At 35.5% G+C, this 26,866-nt stretch overlaps 2 protein-coding genes across 3 annotated transcripts in view; both read left to right on the top strand.

Moving 5' to 3' along the window:
* The first annotated feature begins 4,974 nt into the window (after positions 1–4,974).
* Positions 4,975–9,541, top strand: LOC117146306. The gene is given in 3 exon segments (XM_033312345.1): positions 4,975–5,270; positions 7,532–9,150; positions 9,152–9,541. Coding segments are annotated over 2 exon segments (1,776 nt in total). The 5' UTR covers positions 4,975–5,270; positions 7,532–7,594; the 3' UTR covers positions 9,372–9,541.
* Positions 9,542–12,824: 3,283 nt separating this feature from the next.
* The window catches only part of LOC117146243 (transcription factor SOX-5), a 35,187-nt gene continuing 21,145 nt past the window's right edge, over positions 12,825–26,866 (top strand). The window contains exons 1-2 of one of the 2 annotated variants that reach the window (XM_033312164.1): positions 12,825–13,763; positions 23,390–23,507. In XM_033312164.1, coding sequence (XP_033168055.1) covers positions 13,714–13,763; positions 23,390–23,507 — 168 coding nt within the window. In that variant the 5' untranslated portion in view covers positions 12,825–13,713. The remainder of the gene's footprint in view (positions 13,764–23,389; positions 23,508–26,866) is intronic. The other variant, XM_033312166.1, reaches the window with a different exon arrangement.

The raw sequence follows: 26,866 nt of genomic DNA, 5'->3' as shown, positions 1-26,866 counted from the left end.
TTTTTATTCACATACTTATTATACATAAGTCGTTGGGTCGAAACTATTATTGTTATTGTTATTATTATAATAATTATTATTATTACTCTTATTATTATTATTCTTATTATTATTATTATTGTTGTTGTTATTGTTAATTTTATTATTATTATTGTTATTGTTAATATTATTATTGTTATTGTTATTATTATTATTATTATTATTATTATTATTATTATTATTATTATTATTATTATTATTATTATTATTATTATTATTATTATTATTATTATTATTATTATTATTATTATTATTATTATTATTATTATTATTATTATTATTATTATTATTATTATTATTATTATTATTATTATTATTATTATTATTATTATTATTATTGTTATTGTTATTGTTGTTATTATTATTATTATTATTATTAATATTATTATTAAACAAAATTAGCAGTATAAGTTAATGTAAATTGTTCAGCCGTTTTAGAATATACTCGAAATGTATGTAAGTAATGTAATGTTAAAAGTAAAACATATCTTACTTATTTCACAATAAAATTAAATTTAGAATAATATTATAGTCTACCTAAAATTACCTTTTTGAAGGATTCCATTTTCAATGTATGCAACGCTCTAGGTAAAAACAGAAATACGTTGTTTTTTCCGAGTGTAGGTAACTACCCTTGCTTCTGATTTCGTTTGCTGTCACGGTTTTATGTATGTATGTATGCATATTCTCTTGTTGGATTAGACCTAATACGTTAACTCCTTTGGGACTACTGATTATCAAACAATTTGCACGCATTACGGTGTAATACTTGACTAGGAAATGTCGAATTATCATTAATGAGTTGAGTAGGCAGATAAATTCGCGAAATCATAATTTAACACCTGATTCAAAAATAATTTTCAATAACATATACAACTCAGTATGTATTACCGGGTTTTCTTTTCCGTTAATTGTTTTCTAACAAAGCCCTCGTCTTAATTTATTTAAAAAAAAACCGGATATCGGGATTTTACTGGATCTATAACTACGATTGTTGTTGCATAAATGATTTGTTGTAAATTGAAATGTATAACTATTACCATAGCGTTCAGTATATAAAAGTCCAGATTTAATATAAATAAATAATATAAAAAACATAAACAAAGGCATAAGAATATTTTAATGTCTTTGACATAACTGTCTCCCTTGACTGTATTGTTGTGACTTGTTCTGAATTTGGTTTACACAATCGATTGTGTATTGTAAAAATTGTAAATATTGTAAAACAATTGAAGTTATAATTTTGATGGGCAATATATTATAATTGCCAACTTGATCTAGTGCAACTCCATATGTAAAATCGAATAAATATACCTATTGTATATGTACTGTTAGCTATGATTACAACACGCCCAACTTAAAATATAATCGTTAATACCTAAATGGTAATTATTTAAATCGAATTATTTATAGGCCCATATAAAGACCATGGAAACAATAAAAGCTATTAACGTATTAACGTGCCCCGAGTGCAATGTCTAAAAAGTCTATTTACTTCTCGGTATAGAATTCGATGTGTGCTGGCTACCGTACTCCCACTTCTCCTTGAATATCTTTAATTTTTGAATTTTTATACGCGTTACCCGTAAAGTGAATTGGTAAAGTTAATTTGTAGTGGAAATCAGATAGTCGGGAAACTTGACTATCTAGTTTTTCCCTAATAGACCCTCGACTATACATAGAGTTGTCTCTTGATAAATTGGTTATTTAAGTAACGGATACCTGATAGCGATCCGTCTTGATTTACAATGCTGCTCTGATCGCAATTCGTTCTTAAGTCGTGAACGCCTAATCGAAATCATTAACGGATAATTGGAATCCTTTTTTTAAAGTTTATAATCTTCGATCTTTTTTACATTTACACGGTTCATTATGTTGGTAGATGAAGTTTGGTGCTATCTATTATAAACAATTTTCAGGTCTAAATTGCAAGTGGCGTCCATATGGCAATCGATGACTTTGTATTTTTTTACCTTTAGTAGACAAAAATAATTGGCCATTAAATATTTGTAGGTAAATTACTTTTATTACGTTTATAATACAGTTGAATGCTGTAGAGAGTATCGTTCTATAGATATCCTAAATGTTTGGCATATATGTAGATGGAAAAGTAAAATTTGTTCTATTTAAACAAAATATAAGATACTACAAGACCCCGCAAACGTTGTTTTGCCATATTAATAACTTTCAAGAAATTTCCAGTGAAGACAAACTATTACTATTGTAAGAATGTGTGTATGTATGTTAGAATGTGTAAATTGCATGTAAACATCATATGAATATATAGGACAGACGGACATGGCCAGAGCAACTCGGCTATTGATCCTGATCAAGAATATACTTTATATGGTCGGAAACGCTTTCTAATCTAGTATACCCTTTTACTCTACGAGTAACGGGTATAAATGTAATTATTTTGAAAAAATGTTTCAAGCAAAAGAACAAAATTAAAGTTTGCCATTTTTCCTTTGTCTCTTATAATTTTTTTCATACAACCAATATTTCCATCAAAATTTCAAAATAAAAATTCATAACGATTGATTACAATTTTTGGAAACTATAAAAATCTTAATTGTTTAATTAAATTTAAAAAAAAAATTAAATTAAAATTACAATTATATAAGATAGACAACTATTTCGATATAAATAAAGAAACTATACTTATAACATAACAGCCGTTGTTATTGAAAGCGTGTCTATGTAGCCGAGTCTATGTAGCCTTATTTAAAAATAACTACAAAAATTAATATCCGTTGTTTTGGTTCATAAATTGTTCTTATAGAATATAGAATGGAATTGCGCAATTAATAATAAACAAATTAGAAGCTAGCTTCGGCAAGTTAAATCATTAATTATATTATTGAAAATAATTACAAAAATAGTAAACAGGTAGAAGGAAGCGTTTCCGAATTCATATAGTATGTATACATATATTCCAAATCAGGATTAATAGGCGAGTCGACCTGGCTATGCCCGTGTATGTCTGTCCAAAGACACTATAATATTGTATTCTAATGTCGTTGGTCTGTCCGTATAAACGCCTAGCGAGGCAGGAATTTAAAGGTATAGAAAGTTGAAACATGCTGATTAAAAAGACAGATGCATCGAAATTTTGTGTTCTGATGTTGCTACGCCCTTTATAACATCCACAAACGGGTATCTGATAGTCGAGCAACTCGAATATAGCGTTCTATATTCGGTTTGATGAAGCTAGCTTTCTCGTTATTTATGATTAATTCTACAATTTTATTCTGTCAGTTAATATCAGCTGTTTAGACTACCGTTTACCAAAGAACAATGTTAAGTGGTTTCCATTAGGCTGGTATTCTAGGGAACTATAGTCTCATAATAGATGCCATTGAAATCTTCCCGATTTCAGAAAAAGAGTGTCGAATACAAATAATAACAATGATATGGCCAAATTGTTTGCTTATGGAGTCTGACAGACTTCGAAAGATGATATGTAAGTGTTGAATGACAAAGAGGGATTATTTGGCAAATCTTAATCATATTGCTGGCAACCTTTAAAGTGGTTGTGCGACCAGCAATCCCAGAAAGGTGGCAAGGTTACTAGGAGTCGACAAGATTAGGATTTTAACAATGAGCATACGGGCTTACAGCGCATCAACCAGAGTTAGGTAGATTTAGAATAAAACTGTCTTTAAAAACCAGTACAAGTATATATGTACGTTTCCGGAGTTACTTATAGTTTTTTCCGTGTAAGTGTTTAACGTTTACAAAACAAAAAAATTGTTTTACCCAGTCTACAAAAAAAAATCGACTGTATTACATTGCTGGCATTTATTCGAAAATTATAAATATATAGACTGTTATAAAGACGTTAGACTGTATAAATATCGTGGTACGTCTTACCTAGTTTTAACCCAGCTTCCTTTCTTAATTTAATTCATATTTGTTGTCAAAATCATTGGTTTACAACATGGACCAACAACATGGACCAACAAACTTGCGATGCGTCTATGTCTAAAGAATCTGTATGCTGTGACCTTTTCGCTTTTATAGTTCGTTCATAACGATGGATAAGGTCTTTGGCCTAATCGACTTCGCATTCCTGATCCAGAATATATATACTTTATATGGTCAGAAACGTTTCATTCTGTCTGTTACATAGTTTTCAAGTAATATAGTATATCCTTTCACCTTACGAGCAACGGGTATACAACTACAGAGGTTTAATAATACTATTACAACAAAGTGGTTGCCTTGCCGACAAAACAGAAATTGACAAATTTACACCGTCGACATATGTAAATATGTATATCGACTAGCTAAGCAAAGGGTGTTCTATAGTTGGGTAGTCAAGAATAGCGACACTTTTTGCTTTTAAAAGGTAATTTATTAATTAATAGTATAAAAACCTTTAGAAACTGGTATAAATTCATGCCAATATGTCGTAAAAATTGTATAATGAAAAACCGGTTGTGCATGTACACTTTATTTATTTTTGATTTATTATAATGTTTTTAAAGAAAGGATTAAATAAAACATAAATCCGAAAATGAGCAATCTGATGGCGCTCTTATAGATTACCTACGATGCAGATTCGGTATACTTTAAATCCAAATATATATACATACAAACATTAAATAAACTTTCTATTATGTATTTTGGGGATGTGTGTATACACCGCGCTTTCTACAAAAAGAATAAAAGTCCACTCGGAAATGCGAGTGCTAAAACAAGATGGGTGTAGGTGTAATTGGTCGAGGCCCCTTTTATCTTTTAAGAGGCCCAACAGAGACAGCGCTAACACCATGAATGGCCTGAAGAGGACAGGCCAAACAACACCGAACATTTGAATGCCACCCTGAGAGCGCGTGATGTTTTCGACCAATGGAAAGAGCTAGGGTAACACAGGGCGTGGCCTAAGCCGCGTTCGAGCTACTTGCACCCTAATGGCCAAGCCCTGAGCCATTTTCGCCCGACTCAGACATAGTTTGAGCACCGCGTCGACCGCACGTTCCCGTTTTTCACTAAAATCTCGATTGATGAAACTTTAAAGAAAGTCACATCAAAGCCAGTGTATATTCGCGTCCATTCCATTTGTGCTATAATCGTGTTTTTATGAATAGTTATAGTTTCCCATTTAGTGACAGTGATAATCAGTTGTTGTCCAAAGTAATTACTATTAAATGTACTAGAAATGGAGCGCCAATTGCAGTCATGCTTTAATTATACAGTTGTATGCAGATAAATCGTAAGTTCAGACGGTAAATATATTATAAAATACAGGAGTACTAAGAACTAAATATTTATTTTAATACATATTCTATTTATAAATATCGATTCTAAATTAAAAAGTGTCATCTATCCGGGAGAAATTTACTATACTCACCTTTTTTTAAATGAAAGATCTGCAATGGCAAGCTGAGTATTTTTTTTATTCTTAAAAACGGGATTAAAATAGCCCCGTTCTTCCCGATAAAATTAAAAGACAAGTATTTTTCATTACTTTAAGAGATAGTAGTAATCTAAACAGTTTTTTTAGAAATAAAAATAGTGTCAATAAATGGCGTTACCAAGCGTTTATTGTGTGGCCATGTGATGACGACAAAATTGTTTTGGAACTAACTTGCACAGCTGTATGCTTAATTGCAAGAACAGGCGGACAGGCGGCGGACATGGCTCGATCCAGTGACTAGTGATCTAAATCAAAAGTATGAATATATACGTTATACGGCCGGAAGAACTGTGGCAGTGTATCGCGTCGCACCGGACATGTCGATTGCCTTAATGGAAACACCCGACATGCCTGCTCCAAGGAAAATACAGTCATAGTTGATGCTATGGTGACGATTCCACAGCCTCTTACTGAAAAACTGAAGCCAACCGTGGCCTACACAATGGATCTCCGTTCGCTGGACTTTTTGAAAATATTGATTATCGAGGACTTTCCGCTGTTGTCCAGTCCCAGCTCCTTTTTAATCTTTATCAAATCGGCCAAATGAGCAATATTCCCATTTTACTGGCGGACACCCATCAATTTTATTTAGTTTACCGCGATTTTACTGACATGTTTGGCCCTGCACAGGACTTTCAATGGCCATGGCAACCCGCTTGGTGTTGGCATCGATTTATGGAAACTTATGGCCACCTTCAACTTTGGTATAATTTCTCAGATCGAACGACATTATCAAATAATCAGCCCCACAGAAAGATCATGTTAACACATTTTTGCTTGTTTAAACAAATTTTCAACATCTATTTTGTTACTATTTTGTGGAACGCGTTCAATAATTTTGATTTCTACATACCATCGCTCAAATTGAATTTAATATTTCATTGGATAAAATCATCCAAAGCAAATAAAAACTTCCATTCCTTCAAAAGTGGCTTAAGGAGGAGTACTTATAAACATCTGATTAAAAACTTTGCAGAACCTTACAGCAATTTAAACAGATGACCGTAATGGGACCGTCTTGCATTAGCTGAGGAGCTGATTTATATGTGGAATATTGAATAAATTACTTTTTGAAGTCTGAAACTTGACCACTTGGCTCAAGCCCAAGTGAACGGTTAGGCGGCTTCAAGGCGTTAGACTGGACGTGGCAAAATTTTTGTTGGAAAATCGGTAGAAATTTACACGACTAATAAAATTATAAAAAATATCGAACAATTTTTCAAAAATGTGGGCGGCATATTTTTTGGCGCCGCAAAATAAAGATATAAAAAAATATCAAGACGTTTTTCAAAAGTATGAGCGTGGCAGTTTTGTGCGGTTTGCGGGCGTAAGAGTGGGCGTAACAGCATGGGTCAACAAACTTACGCTGCGTCCTTGTCTCTAGAATCTGTATGCTTAATCTTAACCTTTACAGTTCTAGCTTTTAGCTTTTATAGTTCCTGAGATCTCGACGTTCATACGGACAGACTGACAGATCAATAGCCGATCAATAGCCGAGACGATTTGACCCTGTTAGTTTTGTAAATTTCTATCAATTTGACAAAAAACTTTTTGCCACGCCCACTCTAACGGTCACTAACCGTCCAAAACTGACACGCCCACAATATTGAACAATTTTTTGATCATTTTTAATATATACAATATTGAAAAATGTTTTGATATTTTTTAATATATACAATATTAAAAAATGTTTTGATATTTTTTATTTCTACTAGCTGATCAACGGGTATCTGATAGCCGGGGAAGTTGGCTAAAGCATTCTCTCTTGTTTTTTAATATACGCGTTACTCGAAAAGTAAAAGGGTTTACTAGAAGGAAGCATTTCCGACTGCCCAAAGCTGCCACACCAACAGTTTTGAAAAATGTTTTTTTCTCATTTTTATATTAGTCTTAACAGGTTCCATCCATATGCTAAAAATATTTGGTCTCGTCCACAAACAGCAAAAAGCTCCCATGCCGAGGATTTCGTATATAGTATTTTCTTTTTTTTTTTATCTGGTTGACTATATAATATAATACATATAATAAACTTATTTTAAAAGGAAATCTGTCTTTTTTTATTTTAAACAGGTGGAATTGGATGGTCTTCGATGGTGTCACCAATGTCGTTTTGGTGTGAATGTTAAGTAGGAAATGGCGCACTCTGACATATGTGCTTCACAGGCGACCACTGCCGACCAGGATCAGGGAACGTCTTCAAGCGACAGCAATGTTCCAAAGCCATCTTTGCCCAACATCTATCCACTTGGAACGACAAGAACTTCACAAGCTCAATCAACGACGATGAATTTGGAACAATACCGCCTCCAGCTGTATAACTATGCACTCAATATTGAACGACTACGCTGCCCCCAATATGGTGGGACGGGTGCCAGTGGAGCTAGTGCTCCTTGGTTGCATTTAAGCCCCTACGGACACCATGGCTCAGGCAGTTTTCCATCAGTTAATCGAATGGCCGCTCTTTCAACAATTTCTCTCTTCCCACAAACGCAACGCATCTTTCAACCCGAGGAGCCTAAACCGCAACACAGCTATATTGGTTTAATTGCCATGGCCATATTGAGCTCAACTGATATGAAGTTGGTTCTCTCAGACATTTATCAATATATTTTGGATAATTATCCTTACTTTAGAAGTCGGGGGCCGGGATGGAGAAACTCCATCAGGCACAATCTCTCCCTAAATGATTGCTTTATCAAATCTGGACGAAGTGCAAATGGCAAGGGGCACTACTGGGCAATACATCCAGCCAACATGGAGGATTTTCGCAAAGGGGATTTTAGACGTCGCAAGGCGCAGCGTAAGGTCCGAAAGCATATGGGTCTATCGGTGGATGATGCCAGCACTGACTCGCCCAGCCCGCCGCCTTTGGATCTTACAACTCCACCCCCACCGAGTTCCCAGTCCGCTCTGCAACTATCTGCCCTGGGTTATCCATACCACCAGCATTATATCGGCCAGTTCTTTAATCGGAGCTCAGCACCTGGTATGACGCATTATTCCCCCCCAGATCCATCCTTGTTAATGCAACGACAAGAGACGAATAACCTGGATCAGACAATCCAACCAACTCAGCTTCAGCAGCCACATTCCCATCATCAGCACATTGCCTATATCAACTCCACCACGACAACAACTATCGCGAATATGTTTTCGCAGACGCGAAAGCGCCAGTTTGACGTGGCTTCGCTACTGGCACCCGACGTCCAAATCGTTGATATTGTCTCTGAAGACCAGGAGTCCTCAGTTACGCCAACCACTTCGGCGAGGACAACAACTCAAACTCATCATACTGTCATTACCAAGCAAACAATTCACCGCGAAGTTGTGTTGGGATTAGAAAAGCCTGTGCAAGATGCAGACATTGACGCTGATATTGATGTAGAAGTTAATGTCGACGTGGTAGACGATAGCATTAATCCTGATACTGATTCTTATTCGGGTGGGGAAGAAAGGAAAAAAACAAGGGGCACTTTGAAGCAAATATTTTCAATTGAGGACAATAACTCGTACCTAACCGATGGCAGGCTATCTTCATTTGATGCCGGTCCCGATCATGACCCAGACCACGATCCCGAAGACCTTGAACAGCACAACTTTTCAATTGCCAGCTCCGCAGCCAGGTCCTTGGGTAGCAGTAGTAGCCAACACGAGGAGTCAAGCTCACTAGAGGAATGTCCTATACAAGATACTCATATCGTCAATGGCTACTGCGAAAACATCGACCCTGACAGTTCCCATTTCAGATGCATATATTGAACTGAACCAAGTTGATCCACACATGCTGAGTAGGTACTACGGGTCGTATATTGCCGCAGCTGCCCGACGAGCAAGTATAGATGCATCAAAAACTTCGCGGACTTCCTCTATTACGCCGCCTCCAAAAATAGAAATGCTCTCACAAAAGTAAAAGATAATTTCATTGGCAAGAAAAGCAAACAGTTATTGTAAAATATTTGGAAGCTAATTGTCTAAAGTTATTAACAACCAATATTAAAAACTGACCACCCACCCACAAAAATTCATACCATAAATTTATAGTTATTAAATAGAGTTCTTTCAATGTAGATTAATATTTAAACATGCATAACAAATGTTAAAATATTGTTAAACTTCATAGAATTCAAAATAAATTTAGTGAATAAAACAATTCGAATTTCAGTCATCTTGATGTTAAAAAGGTTATGTTTTCAGCGCGGTTCCAGTTCTAGTCATTACAAGTCTTTAGCAACACACAAAATGCTGGGTCTGACCAAGAAAAATGAACATTCAAGACTTTATTTTAATAATATCTTTCAGCTTAATAATAAATAACAATTTTCAAAAATGCATGGGTCTCAGATACTTTGGGCTTGTGGGCGCTAGTGTCGAGTCGGTCTTCGATATGAGATCGCACTGGTAAGGGTTACAGTATATAAGGTTACCTAAAAAAATGAACCTCATCTAGTGACTTACCCTGGTGTTCACGAAACCTTTTTTTAATAATCCAATTTTTGTTTTTAATTTGTATGTCATATTATCAGAGATAATTGAGAGAGAGTTTGCTATTGACCTAATAAAGTATGGAAGCTTTGGAGATGCTATTATTCGGCGTTTTGTAGGTGTGAGAAGGGGCGTGACCAAAGTGTTCTTGGTATATCGAAAGAACTTGGAAAGACAAATAATAAAACGAAGTATAATCGAAACATTTTTCAAAATTGTGGACGTGCCAGTTTTGGGCGGTTTGTGGGCGAAAGAGTGGGCGTGACGCATTGGGTGAACAAATTTACGCTGTGTCTGTGTGTTTAGAAGCTGTATTCTTCGTAGCCTTCTAGCTTTTATAGTTTCTAAGATCTCGACGGTCATACGTACATACATACTGACATTGCCAGATCTACTCGGCTACTGATCCTAATCAAGAAAGTATATGCTTTATATGGTCGCAAACGCGTCCTTCTTCTGTCTGTTACATACTTTTCAACGAATCTAGTAAACTCTTTTACTCTACGAGCACAAGAGAGAACGATATAGTCGAGATCCTAGAATATCAAATACCCGTTACTCAGCTGGCTTGATTGATAAACGAAGAATTTCAAAATTTTTGAAATCGACAGAAATTGGCATAAAAAAAAATAAATCTGAAAAACCCAAAAAATATATAAAATGGCAGTTTGAGCGGCTTGTGGACGCTGAGTGGACGTGGTTGATATAATATAACGAAAAAACTGTGAAATCATATTTCAAAAGTGTGAGCGTGGTATTTAGTTTTTTTTGGCAAGTGGATAGAAATTTAAAAGACTAATGAAAAATGAAAGAATATCAGCACAATTTTTAAAGTCAAGGTCTTCCGCGTTATATTGGGCGTGGCACCATCAGGAAACAAATTTGAGTGTCTAATCTCTTTCTAGCTTTTAGGACATGCTATTGATTCTGAATATATAGAGTCCTTTTTAGGGCTCTACCTGTTACATTCTTTTTCAACGAATCTAGTATACCATTTTAAAAAAGACACTAGAATAATACTGTTTCAGTCATAATTGCAGTAATAAAAGTGCCATCTATTGGTAATTTTTCATAACTATACTTAAATTTACAAGGTTGGTGCCCTGCCAACCTGCTATCTACACTTGTCAAGGGCTGCCATTCTGATTTCTACACATAAGTTACGATATGGCAGCGGTTCGTAGATGTTGGAATGGCAACGCCAACCATCCTCGCAAATCAGGATAGCATTTTTGGAAATACTGAAAAAATACCGGCGATTTCTGCAAAAGTATCTCTACTAATAACTTATGTTGGGCTTGTACAACCTTAGAAATCTCCAGGAGAAGCATTCCAGCAGAGAAGCGCATGGCTTAAGCTCAGCAGGGCGCGAAAAGCCTGCTTCTTCGAAAACTTATCGTTGTTATGAAAAGTTGTTATCACTTATAAAGTATATTGTATATATTAATAAGGATTTTTATCTACTATTATGTCATGCGGTTTTTATATTATGACATGTAAAACATCTTGTGTATATATAAAAGACCAAATTTATACAATGGGTGTTGCCTCTGCTACTGAAATACCAAATTTCAAGAAACGAATAATAATTATTTCCTACAGTTTTTCTTTTTAAAACGTTATTGGTTTGGTTCATGGTTCAACCCTTACACACCGATTTCCAACATCATTGAAAAATAAGTAATGGATTTGAATGGAATACACATGTATAATATAGGGATGGTTACAAAAGTTCATAATTTCAAATTGCCACGTTGCAAAGAAAAGTGTTGGTTAAATCTGGAGGGTTACATTTTGTGTATATTTACAAAACGAAATTTTTAGAATAGGTTTTGCGTCTGCTACAAAAATTAGTATTATTAGTATTCCTTTTTTAAAACGTTATTGGTTATTTTTTTGGTTCAAGGACCAAGTGTTATTTAACTTAAAGTTTTATAGACACTTAAACATTTGTATTTTAAAATACTTTAATGAACATAAAGACGTCAGGAACATATGTATATATAATAAAATGTTTTTTAATCTTCCACTTCTCTTTAAAATAGTTCTTTACTAGCTTAAACGTTTTACCAAATCCTAAATTACTGAACTTAGCAAAGTGTTAAACCAATCGGAGACATCTCACGAATTAAGCGAGCTCACTTACCAATTCTCAACAACATCAACAAATGAATAATCGATTTGAATGCAGTCGTGATGTTAACCAAAGTTCACAATGTAAAATTGGAACCAACAATTTTTGTTAAAGCATGAAGGTTGAGAGTAAACATGCAGATCTCATAGTATCTCAGATTATTGCCATGCCCACTCTAACCGTCATAAATTTTATTAATATTTATTAAAATTTTTCTAATTTATTATTTGCCTGTTAAATTTTTATCGATATGCCAAAAATATTTTGGACACACCCAGAGTGCGGACAAAATCATATAAAAATATAATCATGCTTACCATTACGTTTCCGCTTGATCGTATAGTTGTTTATAGACTTAAAGTAAATCATGTTAGCGATCTCAACCTGCGTTACGATCTCCCAACGAAAACAGTTCCCTGACTGCAATTGCAATTCCAAAATATCGGAGACGCAGAACGAAGCGTTAAATTCGCAAAGTATCTGCTGTAAAACTGGACGTGCGCAAGAATGTCAAACTTCAGACAGAACGCAGAGCCGCGATTGGATAACAAGTCACAAAACCAAATTCCAAATTGGCCACGCCTCTTTTACATTATTTGCTTCTCTGCAAAAAAAGAGAAAATTCATTTCAGAAAGAGAAACCAAACATGCCCAAAAAATTCTCTTAATGTTAAAACTTAACATGTGATTAACATGCAGTTAACAGGAAACAGCAATGGAAGTGGTATTGGAATCAGTGACCAGTGAACATCGCTACACAGTGGTGGTAACATTCCACGTGCGCGGGCTAACCTATGCTGCATAAGACCACACGACTTTGAGTCGGAACAAAATGACTTTTGACTCAAAGCCCGCAATGCACCGATTGCAAAGATTTGGTTGCACACACAAGTTGTACACAACGGATTCTCAGGGTGTTCTGCCTTAAGATCGTGCACTCACACCACTATAGGACCCAACACATTTTGCATGTGAATGCGGTGCACGTGCATCTGCCTTGTACTCTGTGTTGTGCATTTGTGTTAAGTGTTAGCTACAAATCATTTCCCTACAAATGTCCACTGAGCCTAGTGATGACGCAGAGCGTCATGTGTATTCTATATTTTCGTAGTATACCGTTCCATGTAGTTCACATTTTTCTTAGCATGGACCCAAGTCAACGCCAAGAAACAGCAATTAAGCTCAAACACGCTGAACAGTGCAAAACGGTTTTTGTGCGGATCAAAAATTATTCTTGCAAGCTCCGAGCACGAGGTGCATCCTTGGTAGAATCAACAGATACGAAGATGAATACAAGTAGTGTCTTTACACAAAACGCAAATTAGGAACTGGCAATGGGTTGTCTGGAAATCCAAACCAAATGGGAAAATGTATATCTTTAAGCTCATAGCTCGCGGGGGGACCGACTAGGAGGTTTTTGTATGGCCCAGAAAAGTATCAAAACGTTTATCGACGTGTCGTAAGGCACACAAACGGAAAATAATCGGGCGCTATAAATGTGACGCAGAAAAATAAAGTGAATTTTCAAAGTGCCATAATATACATAGATATACGCATCACATTTATATATATTTGTCCTATAAATATCTATAACTTGCCCACGGCCGATAATAAAATCCTTGATGCACCTAGTCAAATGAGTACAACTCAAAAATATCTAATCTCAACCGGGTTCCGTAAGAAAAGGTGAGTATACTATGTTTCCCCGCAATGGCACTATTCAAATTCCACATACGACAGTCGTAAAAGATTTCCCCTACCACAACTTTTGGCATTGTTCTTCCAAAAGCTGAGATCTTAGGCCCGTGGTTCGGCCAGAGTGCCCGAATCATCGCGGTTTGTTATGCCGGTTGCTGCTCTAAACAAGCATTGGTCGCGACAGGTGCATTGCCACGCAAGAATATCTTTCGGGGAGGGGAGGGAGGTCTAAGGCAATGGTCGGAACTGGAATCGAAATTCGGGCTGGTCGGGCTGATGGGTTGGAGGATGGGAGGAATACTTCATGAGTAGCTGGCTCGAAGAAGTTGGATATCGTATACGAATGGCTCAGAGTGGACTGGTTTTTTAAGTCGCATGTGCTTGTGTATCCGTGCCCGAATGGGGACGTAATCGAAGTCCTAGATATATTAATGTATTTTATTGCGGATTTCCAAATCCTGTACATACTAATAATTGGAATTCTACATTTCTGTTCTTCAAAGTATAGGCTCCAGTTTCGATCGCGATATCTAGTTTTCATTTGGCACTAATGATATGGGCATTGAATATCTTACACAATTGTACTTGTCGAGCTATTGCTTTTGTTGCCGCTTTCCGACTGTCTACTGGAATTGTTTAGTCGTTGTCCCGTGGTGTCACTCTGGATCGCCATAAATTCTGGAGCCCATAAGAACAGAAGGCCGTGTTGCGCATCGTTTTTAACAGGCACCTCGGTTACATCAAAGAGACAATCAAAGGAAAAACAATGATTAAAGCACCACCGTCTTTTAGGCATCACCTTTAATACTGTGGTTCATGCAAATCTATGCCAATCTATCTCAAGAAGCGCAATGATGATTATAGAACTGTAACATCTTTTTCTGAGAGTTCATATAAATGAATGATGGTTTAGGAGATGGTGAAGCATCGAATATATCGTTTAATTCCTTAGTGATGTTTTCATGAGCTTTGTACGGTTTGTAGCGTACACTTCACAGTACTATGCTTGTTATCAATTGCGGAGGTATATGGAATAGTTATTTTTGCGCAGAAATACTGCTTGCATTTTTAAAAGATCCACAGCGCTTACCCATTTGCACGCACGATCATTAACTTCAACTTGAGGAGTACGTACGGGGGCAACATGACAGGTTGTTTATCCAGTTCTGCCTGAGAGATCTGGCAAAACTGGCCCACAGAAAAATTAGCAACAACGAACTAAACAAGAAAATAGTTTTCTTTCGGGACCGAAGCTTGAAATACACTTGGAGTCGGTTTTGCTCGTATAGGCATCCTTTCATAATAATTAGATTAAATATGTTGTATTTGACCATCCTTTTTGGTACAAATTATACTAGCAAAATATGTTATATCTGCTAATTGCACAATTCAATTAGAAAGTTATTAACAATAGAAAATAACTATTCGTCTCTTTAATAAACGATTTTTAATAGATATTTTTTAAGTAATAAGTAAGTAAATTTTTAATAAGTAATAATTTTGTTTCTTTAACAACTTAACTCTTCGTGTCAATAGGATCTAATTAGAAAAGTATGTTCATAAAAGCTTACAACTAATTTCCATCCCTGCGAACATGCTTTTACGCAAGCGTCTAGATCTTGCAAACTGCAGTGAAAAACATGTTTTGGGTTATATAGATAAAGCCCGAATCCACATAGCCATGCTGCAAATAGCGTCGATCCGCCGGGAGGACATAAGACGACAGTTGGCGGGAATGCTGCATGAAAACTAGTTGTATAGCTGACGCTAATGCTGTTGTTTTTTACGGCGGTGCACAAAAAAACAGCAACCCAGTCGAAATATCAACAGGTGAATGCGTATCCAAGAAATCAATAAAAATGAAACAGGAAATATCTGCTAGCCGGATCGATGATGCGAAGGTAGCCTTTTGGCAAGCTGAGTAACTAAACCACAATAGCCCGTCGAGCTTTAGATGTTTAAATATCATTGTTAAACAAAAAAAAAAAACAATTCAGAAATGTATTAATCTAATAAGTATCCGATCCGTATCGACGTATTTGGATTTACCTTACCTTACTTTAAACATTCTCCATGTTACGCATAGAGATGATTACAATTATATACGCTAATCGTATTGTAATAATAAGAAGAATTTTTGACCAAATATAATAAAATATAATATATAAAAAATATAATAAATAAAATAAATAAAATAAAAATATATAAATTTATCATGACAAGCAGTCCGTCTGTCCATATGATCGATATGATCTAGCTTTAATATGATCTAGACGAAGAGATGATGTCAACGGTAAAATGTAAGTGGGTAGAATCAAGTCAATACGACAATTGCATACAAAAGTTGTTTTGTTTGTCCTATATGAATTACACTTCTCCACCCATTCTGATTTTAATCAACAGACGATGCGTCTGTTTTCGTATTCTCGAGTGAAATAACAGCGCGGCAGCCAGAGAGAGTTTCTTTGAACAATACAATTTGATCACAACTTTAAGATTGTCAAATGTATAGTCAGGAAGTTTATATTTTAGTTTTATATTCGCGAATCGCGTAATGCAGAATTAAACATTAGCTGTTGTGAAGGAAATGAGTCTATTACGTTCGTCGAGAACAGGCACAAGTAAGCGTTTCCGACTTTTTAGGGTAATACTAGCCGAGCAAATCTAGCCAGTTTTCCATTTCCCTCGTTCTGTATGGAATATCGGATAGTCGAGGCACTCCACTTCAGCTTGGTCAGTTGATTTTTTTATATTGTCTTTTGCAACAAACGTACATATGTGTGTTTGTACAATTTTCTCTTCTTGCACAAGGCCTTAAGAGCAAAATAAATGAAAAACAAACAACACCGCGCTTCGGCGCAAAAAAAAAATTAAAAAACAAAGATAACAAGAAACACAGAAAGAGTTCAAGTCAACGACTCTGTGACCATTGCAGATGCGGTACTGTGCCTGCATCTGAGGCTTCGCCCAACGCAAAATGATGTATTGCTGATATCCCAACGACGCGGGGAAACGGAAGGGACCAAACCAAACCACTTCGCTGCATTTCGCTTCTTCGTCTTACACGCAGTTTCAATCTAGTTGCCGATCGTCACTCACTTTCTTAAACAGTACAACACGTTTCCGTGCGAGTGTACTCAAATATAAACCTAAAACTATAAAACGAAGTGATACCCTTTCAACGACATGTACACACCATTTACACAATGCCTTTAGTAATGCTAGTATGTATAAGGCTGAATGTAAAAGGCAGATATTTAATTAGGGGAAGACATTTCCAATTACATTGATTGACTCGTGGGCGAAAAGTTAGCACAACGGGACCTATAACAGTGACCTCCCTCGTATTTATACCCGTTACTCGTTGGGGAAAACGGTATATTAGGACTCACTTCCAACCATATAAAGTATACAGATTCTTAATAAGGATCTCTAGCCAAGTCAACCGGGCTTATGGCCGTATGTCTGTCCGTTTGAGTGTCAGGATCTTGGGAACTATAAAAGCTAGAAAGCCATTTCTAGCTGAAATTAGCCATTTAGCCATTTCACTCCAATGTCCACAAGCCGCCGACACGCTCACAATTTTAAGAAATGTTTTGATTTTTTTTATTTCTCATTTTTTTGCCACGCCTATCTAACGCCCACAAACTGTCATCCCGCACTTTGCCAAACTTTTATCGGTATTTTGGCCACGCCCAATCTTATGCCCCAAACCGTACATAGCCGCCACGCGTTTAATTGTTTTCCGTTTTCTAGTCTACCAAAAAAATGTTAAAATATCATATTTGCACTCCCGTTCGCTTAGTAACGGCTATCTGATAGGCGAATAGCTCGACTAATCCGTTTTCTTTTGTTTTATATCCGTGCTTAAAATATTAACAAATATATAAACTTAACGTATTAGGTTTAAGCACCAACGATTGCAACGAGACAGAAGGCTGTAGTCGGGTTTTCCCGTTGTCAGATACCCGTTACTTATCCGTATACTTAATCTCAACATTCTTGCCTTTATAGTTCCTATGATCTCGACGTTCATACGGGAGGACAGACGGACATGGCCAGTTCGACTTGGCTATTGATCCTTATCAAGAATATATATACCTTATATGGTCGGAAACGCTTCCTTTTGCATAAACGTTCTATAGCTTCTGGCCCTAAACTCACGCATTAAAACTTTAAACCTGAATTAGCTTTAGGATGTGGAAGAGAGATGCATAAAAGGAGAGACCCTTTTTATACCTTTGCTATGGACATTGATATCAGTCAGAACGCAATGAAGGTTTATATATCCTTGATCAGTATCAACAGCTGAGTCTCTTTATAACTATATATACTAGTCTCTGTCTCTAACTGTATGAAACAAACGACAAACGTTTAAATCGAATAGAATATAAATGCTAATTTTTACTGATAGTTGTGTCATCTCATCGGCTATAAGTACATGGACATAAGTATGGCATGTGGACATCCATTAAAGTACTATACGTTCGCTTTAAAAAAGTCTAAAATTAACTCATATACTTACCGTTTTAACTTTAAAGTGACTTATTTTACCTGGCAGTACTCAATACTAAAAATAACTTTCAAAATGCACATTTGTGGAGTGGGTAAAGTGGGGATTGGCGTTTGAATGTACGTTTTTGTTAATATATGCATAAAGGAGGTGGTTGCATATGCAGAGCAGATGTGGCTCAGATGTGGTTTATAAGCAATGATCTCACTGTCAATCGGTTAAAAGTCTTATGTTTTAGCACTATAGGGAAAGTGAGTTTTCAAACATTTCTTCTTCATTTATGGTTTGTAAGAGATTCTACTAAAACGGTCAAAGCCTCTTTTCCTCAGTTGCAAAGGTCTAACCGAAACACTATCACATTCATAAATAATTTCGTGTTTTTTCATTATTAAGTTCCTCATGATCAAGGACTATCCCATTCTATTTTATATTCTCATGTAAGCCCAAATGGATTGGCGCACAGCTGCTACTGCCATGGACAATTTAAAATGAAACCATGAATACTCAATCTATCGAATGTCCGAATGGTCACATTTCAAGTATTTCAATAGCAAGAATATAAGTATCCCTATCTGGTCTTTTTATGGAGACACCATATGGAAAAAGGTTGCGTTATGAATTCTATCGTAAGTACTTTCTGCTGAAACATCATACATTATTAGCAGCGATTGAAAGGAAAGAGAGCGTTGGAGGAGGAGGTAGAGGAAATCTTAAAGTTGTGATGATTCTAAGATTAAACTCCACACAGCCAAAAATCAATTTTGTTGCAGATATCGTATCTTGAGAAGTGGGTTAGTAATTTTTTTTAAAAACTTGGCATCGATTGGGTAAAAAAGGTAAGAAGAAAAAGTGCAACTTTAAAAGCCTGTCAAACTTGGAATTTAAAATGAAAAGTGTAATTGCTTATATCGTAACTTCTGTATGTTGGAGGTGTGATCGTCACATGGGTGAATGCGGATGTTTTTGTTGCCTCATAACTTTCAAATGGGTGGGGAAACTATACATTGTTGCAGCTGTAGAACCTATGTGTTTTTATTTAAAAAAATTCTCCCAAATGAAGGCTAGAATCGACGCCAAACTCAAACCAAATTGAGCATCCTTTCAGGGTCAAACCGAGAGACACATTTCATGCTTATTACACTTGTCGCACCCCATTGGGTTTAGCCATGGTGTAATTCTTTCACCCTGCTGATTACTATGTTTTCAGACTACGTCACTCTCCTATACTTAATATATGAAATCTCCCTTGTCTACACGTAAATGCAAAGACATTTGTCGGCTTATTATTCTGGACGGTTTTCTTACCACATTTTAACAGTAGCGATGAGGACCTTGAAAGGGGATGAAACTTTTTTTAATACCATATTGATTTGCACTCACTCAAACGAAGTCTTTAATCTTTTGAGATCTTTTGTAAATCACAAAACAATAGTATATTTATCAAGAAATGTTGGTGCGTGTCGTGCAGTGGTAAAAGTGTCATATCCACAAAAGTGCTCTGAAAATTAACCCTTTCGGACCGACATTGTATGGTTCAGGTTAACATATATATAATAAAATTTATGGGGTCGGAAATGCTTCGTGTAGTGCAATTTTAGCTTATTCTTGACTTAACATAATGATCCTCTAGGGGTATTCAAAAATTATACGAAAGTCCCTCTTAACACTGCACTCGGGTAGAATATATCCATTAAACGTATGTATGTTACTGCCCAATACGAGTCTGTAAAAAAATGTATAAGGGAGTAAAAAAAATGCTGTTCAACAATATTCAAACAGCGCAGTTTTAATGTTAGCAGTCATATAATATTTATCAATTTAAACAATCAAAAAATGCTTAAACGTATCCTCAAGCACTGATCTTAGCAAACGAGCATATATGAATCAAACCAGTGTCAAAGTTATTCCTACAATGTTAAGCAGAGTCCTATCTATAAGTAAGTATATATTTACTAATGATAGGAAAATTTTCAGTCTTTGTTTCGGAAGGCTGCTGCTAGATAGAAATGCTCATAATAATGCACATAAGCCTACATAAATAATACATGGACCTGTCGGCGGATGGAGTCTCGACAGCCGGATAAACGGAGCAGAAAATGTAGTCCTTTGTAAGCTATGCGAGGTCCAGTCAGCCTTTTGTTTGCGCCTTTTTGACCAAACAAGTGCACCATCAACAAACAAACAATACACACACAAAGCGCATTCAGTAACAAAACAGTCTTAAACAAAGCAAACCACTCTTTGAACTCCGATTTGTATGAGCGCCTCGATCCCCATTCACTGCCTTGAGTAAAAAGAAAGGATTTGACAACTCTTCGTGGTTTTCATATGTAAATTTAAAATGGCCATAAAGTGCATCATAGTCTTAGAAAGCAGCGACATCTGACCATAAAGTAAATGAAGGTGAGTAGAATTTTTTTGGCGACACGACAAAACCGAATGAGTTAGTATTTATACCCGTTACTCATAGGCCAGGTTGGCTGGTCTAGTGTTACTGATCAAGAATATATATATTTTCAAAGAATATTGCATACCCATTTACTCCAATTGTTATGAGTATACCACGTAAATAATCCGTTCGGTCAACACTTTTTGAATTTTTTTTTAACAAATAAACTTAAGGAATGAAGGGTGCATTGAAATTACAAAAAATACCCTTACATCGATATATAGTTGACGATTAGAAGATTTTGCGAAAAGAATGTTTCGTTCGTCGAGCTATTTTCAAAAATGTAAATAGTTTTCAGTTAAAAACATTTCAGGGGGGAATACAGTTTGTAGTTGAAACCGAAATCGTTGAATCATAACGACAATAAAGTTACATTACATTACAATGCTATTAAAAAATTGAAAAAATGAGGAAAAAATTGGAAAAAATTCGCATTTTTTTTTGCCATATATGAGTCCGAAGTACTATATTAAAATTTGATTAAGGAAATCTATAAAAAGCTTCTCGTCTCTGTGATTTACGAAATATTTCGTTTTTAAAAAACTTTTTTAAATTTTGTATATTTGAACGCCTTAAATATAGTTGAAGCTGTTTGATGGAATTACATGTATGTGTTTCTTCAATTTGCAAAGTAGCAAACGATTCCTTTGAAAATGCCAGCAAGTTTCACCAAAGAACGCTCGTTGCCTTTTCCCCTTAGAACCGTATTCATTTTTAATGCCAGCACGTGTTTGAGCAGCCGCATTAGGTCTACTACCAATGCTCGTAAACAATGCTCGCCACAATCAATAGAACAGACCAAAAGTCATGGGAAGGTTATGACCTCAATTGAAAATTCATTAATGCACCAAAAGGATTTTTATGTGCTTAGGATGTTTTTTGTGGCTCTCAAAAGAGGGGGAACTAATATTTATTGTATGCACCTTCGAGCCCACACCAATCAACCACCGATTTGGGAAAGAGATCGGCCGAAAAAAAACCTTTAAAACGAGTGGTGTAATAACTGTTTGGCCTATGTTTTTGTAACCATTACAACTGTAAAATGTCTTTCATACAACCTATATGGTTAGCATTGTTATTACTAACAGGGAAGTACTATATCATAATATCATAATAGTCATTATCATAGATCATAATATCATATCATATCATAAGCAAGCTATTTTCTGCATGCCTATTCTCAGTTTTCTAGCTTTTATATTTCCCGAGATATCGCATGTCATACAGGCGGAACAGACTTACTGTCCTACCCGCTTAGTTATCCTAATCACGAATATATAAAATTCTACTTGTTGCATACTTTTCATCGGATCTAGCAGGTATAAATAGTTCGGGCATCAAACGAATTACAATTCTGTTTTCATAAATTTCAATTGAATTTTCAACTTTATATTGTATGGTATATACATATAAATTGAAATGTAGCTTTTTGTTAGGAAAAAACCCTTATTAGCCTTGACATATCAAAAATGTGTTTTAGCATACTTCAGAATCGGGAATTAAAGTATGCTGCTGTACTTTTCAACGAAGCATTTCCAATAACTCCCTTATCCCTCTGGTGTTTGCAATCCTACTTGCTTGCCGTAACTAATTTGTTATTTATTTATTTTCGGTTTCCATTACTAGCCCTTTGCGTGTCTTCTTTAATATACAGGATGTAATTTTTTTAACTTACACGCGTCTACGTATGTGTAGGTGTCTATAAATATTGACATTTTAATACAAGAGCAAAAACAGCCTGAGAGGAACAAACCATTGAAGCAAATTTGCGGAAGCTATTTGTAAGTGTACAAGTCAATATTTGTCTCTACAACTGTATAAGACTCCACATCCACATAGACGGGCTTATGTGCAACCCTCTATGCGCTTACATAGAGGAATACGGCGTAAGCAATATAACTCGTGCGGATGGAGTCGCACTGAACGGAAGTCATCATTATAAATAAAATGTTTAGTTCAAAGCGAATCGGGCAAACAATCATTTGTTGTGGAATGGCACGGTAGGCATATAGTGCATTGGACAGAACTTCGCTTTCTTAATATAAACTTTGGGTTAAGTATCTGCATATTTTTCTAGGCAAGATTTATTTTCACGTTGTGTATATACAAATGTATATTAAAAGACACCGGCCAAATAAAAATATTTTTTATTAAAGTAATTTCTTTTGGCTTTTGGGCGTTGAAGTGTTTTTGGCATATCGGTAGAAATTGACTAGACAAGTGAACTATTAGATACCAGTTACTCAGCTAAGGGGAATATAAACAAGAAATTTCAACATATTTTTGGCATATCGATAGAAACGGGACGAAAAATAATAACTTGAGATAAACTACATTTACAAAAGTGATGGCGGGACAGTTTTGGGCGGCTAGTGGTCGTTAGAAGAGGGGCGTGGCCAAAATGTTTTTGGTATACCGATAAAAACTGGCAACCTTATAAACCTTTTTTATAAGTTTGGGAGTATTTTTGGTCGTAACAAACGGGGTTTGTAAGACATATTAGACAATGTAAAAATGGTTTAAAGTAAAGTCCACAGTGTTACTTTCGATTGCGAGGCTAGATTCCTTTTTTTTTACCTATATGTTAAGAAAGAACATAAGTAAATTAAGAATTGTTTTCATTTTAAAATTCGTTTAACAAACATTTTACAGAGATTGCCGAAATGCCGATATGAAGCCTCCTGGAGAAGATCAAACGAATGAGAAGGAGCATTCCGACTTAGGGATGATAAAACAACTTCAATTAATACGTAATCGAATACTCAGTCAGGTGCGTCAAAACCCATTTATATAAAATTTAGCTGAGAACAATATTGAAACAATAGAGAACTCAATAGTCGAGTTCCCCGACTATCAGATACCCGTTACTCAGTTGGTGCAAGTGGGACCAAGAATTTTCAAAAATTTTCAGGAATATAGGTAGAAATTGGTGGAAAAAATTCATTTTAATCCTCTAAGGTGTGGGCGAGATAGATAAAAGTGGTTTTATGGGTAAGGGTGAGCGTGGACAAAATGTTTTCGGTATATCGATAGAAATTGGGAAAACAACTGTAGTAGGCTAGAGGGTATGTATGGTAGGTAGTATGTATACACATAGTAGATAAGTTAAGCATATCAACATTGTATATAAACATTATGCTTAAGTCATTGTTCGTTTTCGGGTGGCGTTCTCTCTGTATAGGTATAGAGGCAGATCGCAAACGGAGAGGGAGTGAGTAGAATGCTAAAGCTGAACAAGTGAAGTACCAAATAAGCCAAGAGAGGCTTATTGGTGCGTTTGTGTTTTATTTAAACAAGAGGACCTATGTATATAATACGCCTACCCAACTGATTTAATAAAAAAAAGTTTGTTGTTGCCACGCCCACTAACCCACACTTTTGAAAAATGTTTTAATATTTTTTTCCATATTTTTATTAGTCTTGTAAATTTTTGTCGATTTGCTAAAAACTTTTTGCAACGCCCTAAAACCGCCCGAAGCGGCCTCGCCCTGACTTTTGAAAAATGTTTAGATTTTTCTTCGTTTTATTGTTTGTCTTGCCAATTTTTATCGGTATACCAAAAATACTGTGGACATGCCTCTCCTTTCTCCTGCAAAATGCGCAAAACGGTCACATTCACATTTTTAAAAAATTTTTAAATGATTTCTCATTTTATTCCCAAATATCTTTCGATATCGCAGAAAAATTGTAAAATTTTGCATTCGCATCCCTACTAGCTGAGTAACGGGTATCTGATAGTCGGGGAACCTCGACTACGGCATTCTCTCTTGTTATATTTAATTTCATTTTTATTTGATTTACCCTGTGCCTGAAAAAGTTTTTCTTTTACTAACCTCTTCGCCGCTTTGTGTGTAAGACCTATTTGTTGCTTTCAGTTTCTTTCATCATTTGCACAGGTTTGAATAACCATTGTATTGTTTCGCCTATTCAGAACTCTAACAATAAGCTTTTCTTTTTCCTGTGTTGTACTTTCCATTCCATTTGGTCCTTCTTTATACATGTGCTTGCCACGAAGCTGTATTCACAGCCGTGGTCCTTCCACATTTACAGACGGTGGAAGGAAGTACATACATACATGTGAGCGCCGTCCATTATTAGTTTATGAATAACTTTGAGCAGGTGCAAGATTCCTATATCGATCTACATATGTACATATGTCATATATACCCTAGCAGTAATTAGATACATATATATTTTATCAAAAAATTATGCCCGTTAGTCGTAGAGTAAAAGAGTATACTAGATTTGTTGAATCGATAGAAACTTACAAGACTAATAAAAGTATGAAAATATTTTAAAATATTTTTCGAAATTTTTGGGCGTGGCATTTTGGACGGTCCATACGCGTTAGAGGGGTCGTGCCAAAAGTTTTTTGGCAAATCGATAGAAAGGAAGCGTTTCCGACCTTATAATGTATATATATTCCTGATCAGGATCAACTTTTGGCCACGATTTTTTGTCAGTATGTCGATAGAAATGGGCAAGGAAAGCAGTAAAATACAACTAAAGAGAATGATATAGTCGAGCTCCCCGACTATCAAATATCCGTTACTCAGATTGTGGAAATGCAAACGATAAATTTTAATATTTTTTTGGGATATCGATAGATATTGGGGATTCAAATAAGAGAACATTTTCGGGCGTTTTGAATGTGTGAGAAGGGCCAAAGTGTTTTTGGTATGCCGATAAAAATTGGGAAGACAAACATTTAACGAAGATAAATAAAAACATTTTTTAAAAGTGTTTTGGCCGGGTTGTGGGTGTTAAGTCTAACGCTTGGCAACAAGTTTTTTGGCAAATCGATAGAAAATTACAAGACTAATAAAAATATGAAAAAATATCAAAACATTTTTCAAAAGTTTTGGGCGTGTACGTTTTGGACGGTCTATAGGCGTTAGAGTGAGCGTGCCAAAAGTTTTTAAAGAAAAATATAAAATACAAATATCACCAAAATTTTCAAAAGTGTGGGCGCGGCAGTTTTATGCGGTATACAGTTTTTTAACTACGTTTAAATCTAACCCTAAAACTGACCAGATCTCCGGAATCTACATATAAGAAATAGAGGAAAGCAGAGTGTTAGGCGTCGAATTAGTGCAAGTTAGTTTCAGGATGTATAACAAATGATATTGATATTGAACCAATGAACTTTTGATATTGAACCAATTGGTTAAATTGGTTAAACCAAAGACACTAGAATAATTAATATAATAATAATAATAATTATTCTAGTGTCTTTGGTTAAACTATATTGATGCATTCATGACGACTTCAGGACGACACCTGCTTTACCGAGCTATAATTCAAGTTGTGGCAGCTACAAAAGCCCTTCCGGTAAATACAAAATTATACAATGTTTTACAAGATTGGATCTTCTGTAAGAGTTAGTATGTATTTTTCAATAAAGTATATTTCGACACATTATCCTTATTATTCTTACCACCACCCAATTTAAGTGTACCTATTATTCACCGGGGAGTTACTCTGGGCATTAAGTAACGGTGAGGTAGCAAATTTTTAGCTGAAGCCGTCAATGAATAAGCACATTCTATACATTTCGGATCCATACTCTGGCTTAGCTAAGCTAATCGGCTTGGAATCACGCTAATGTGATGTTTATCTGTGCAATACTTAGCTGAAAAAAGGGGATGATTGACGATGATGATGGCCACTGATTATTATTGTCAATGCGCAAAAGATCTAATGAAATCTCACTGTTTTTGTTTAAGCTTGCGTTTTTGGGGTAGTTGTCACCCGTATGTATTAAAAAACAAGCAATCATAACCGCCGCAAACGTAGTCCCAACGCATATACCTCATACCTTAGTCATCCAAATGGTTCTCATTAAAAGTATATAGCCATACTTTGTTTTGCTAAATATTAAAAATATGCAATTTAATTACAATGAATTGGTCAAGAACTTTTAAAGTACAGTATTAATGGAAGTAAATATAGGATGAAACGAGTTTATATTGCCACTAAAAGCTATTAGCTGTAGTTTGTAGAATTTGATATATATATTTTGGGAAGGCGAATTAACTTAACTAAATATCAATATCATACTTATTTTTATGTTTATATGCTTATGTATACACATATAAACTATTTTGAATACAATATTAATAAGGGAGA

The sequence above is a fragment of the Drosophila mauritiana genome, chromosome 4 (assembly GCF_004382145.1).
Source record: "Drosophila mauritiana strain mau12 chromosome 4, ASM438214v1, whole genome shotgun sequence".
Taxonomy (NCBI): Eukaryota; Metazoa; Arthropoda; class Insecta; order Diptera; family Drosophilidae; genus Drosophila; species Drosophila mauritiana.
This window is presented reverse-complemented; position numbering and strand designations above follow the sequence as displayed.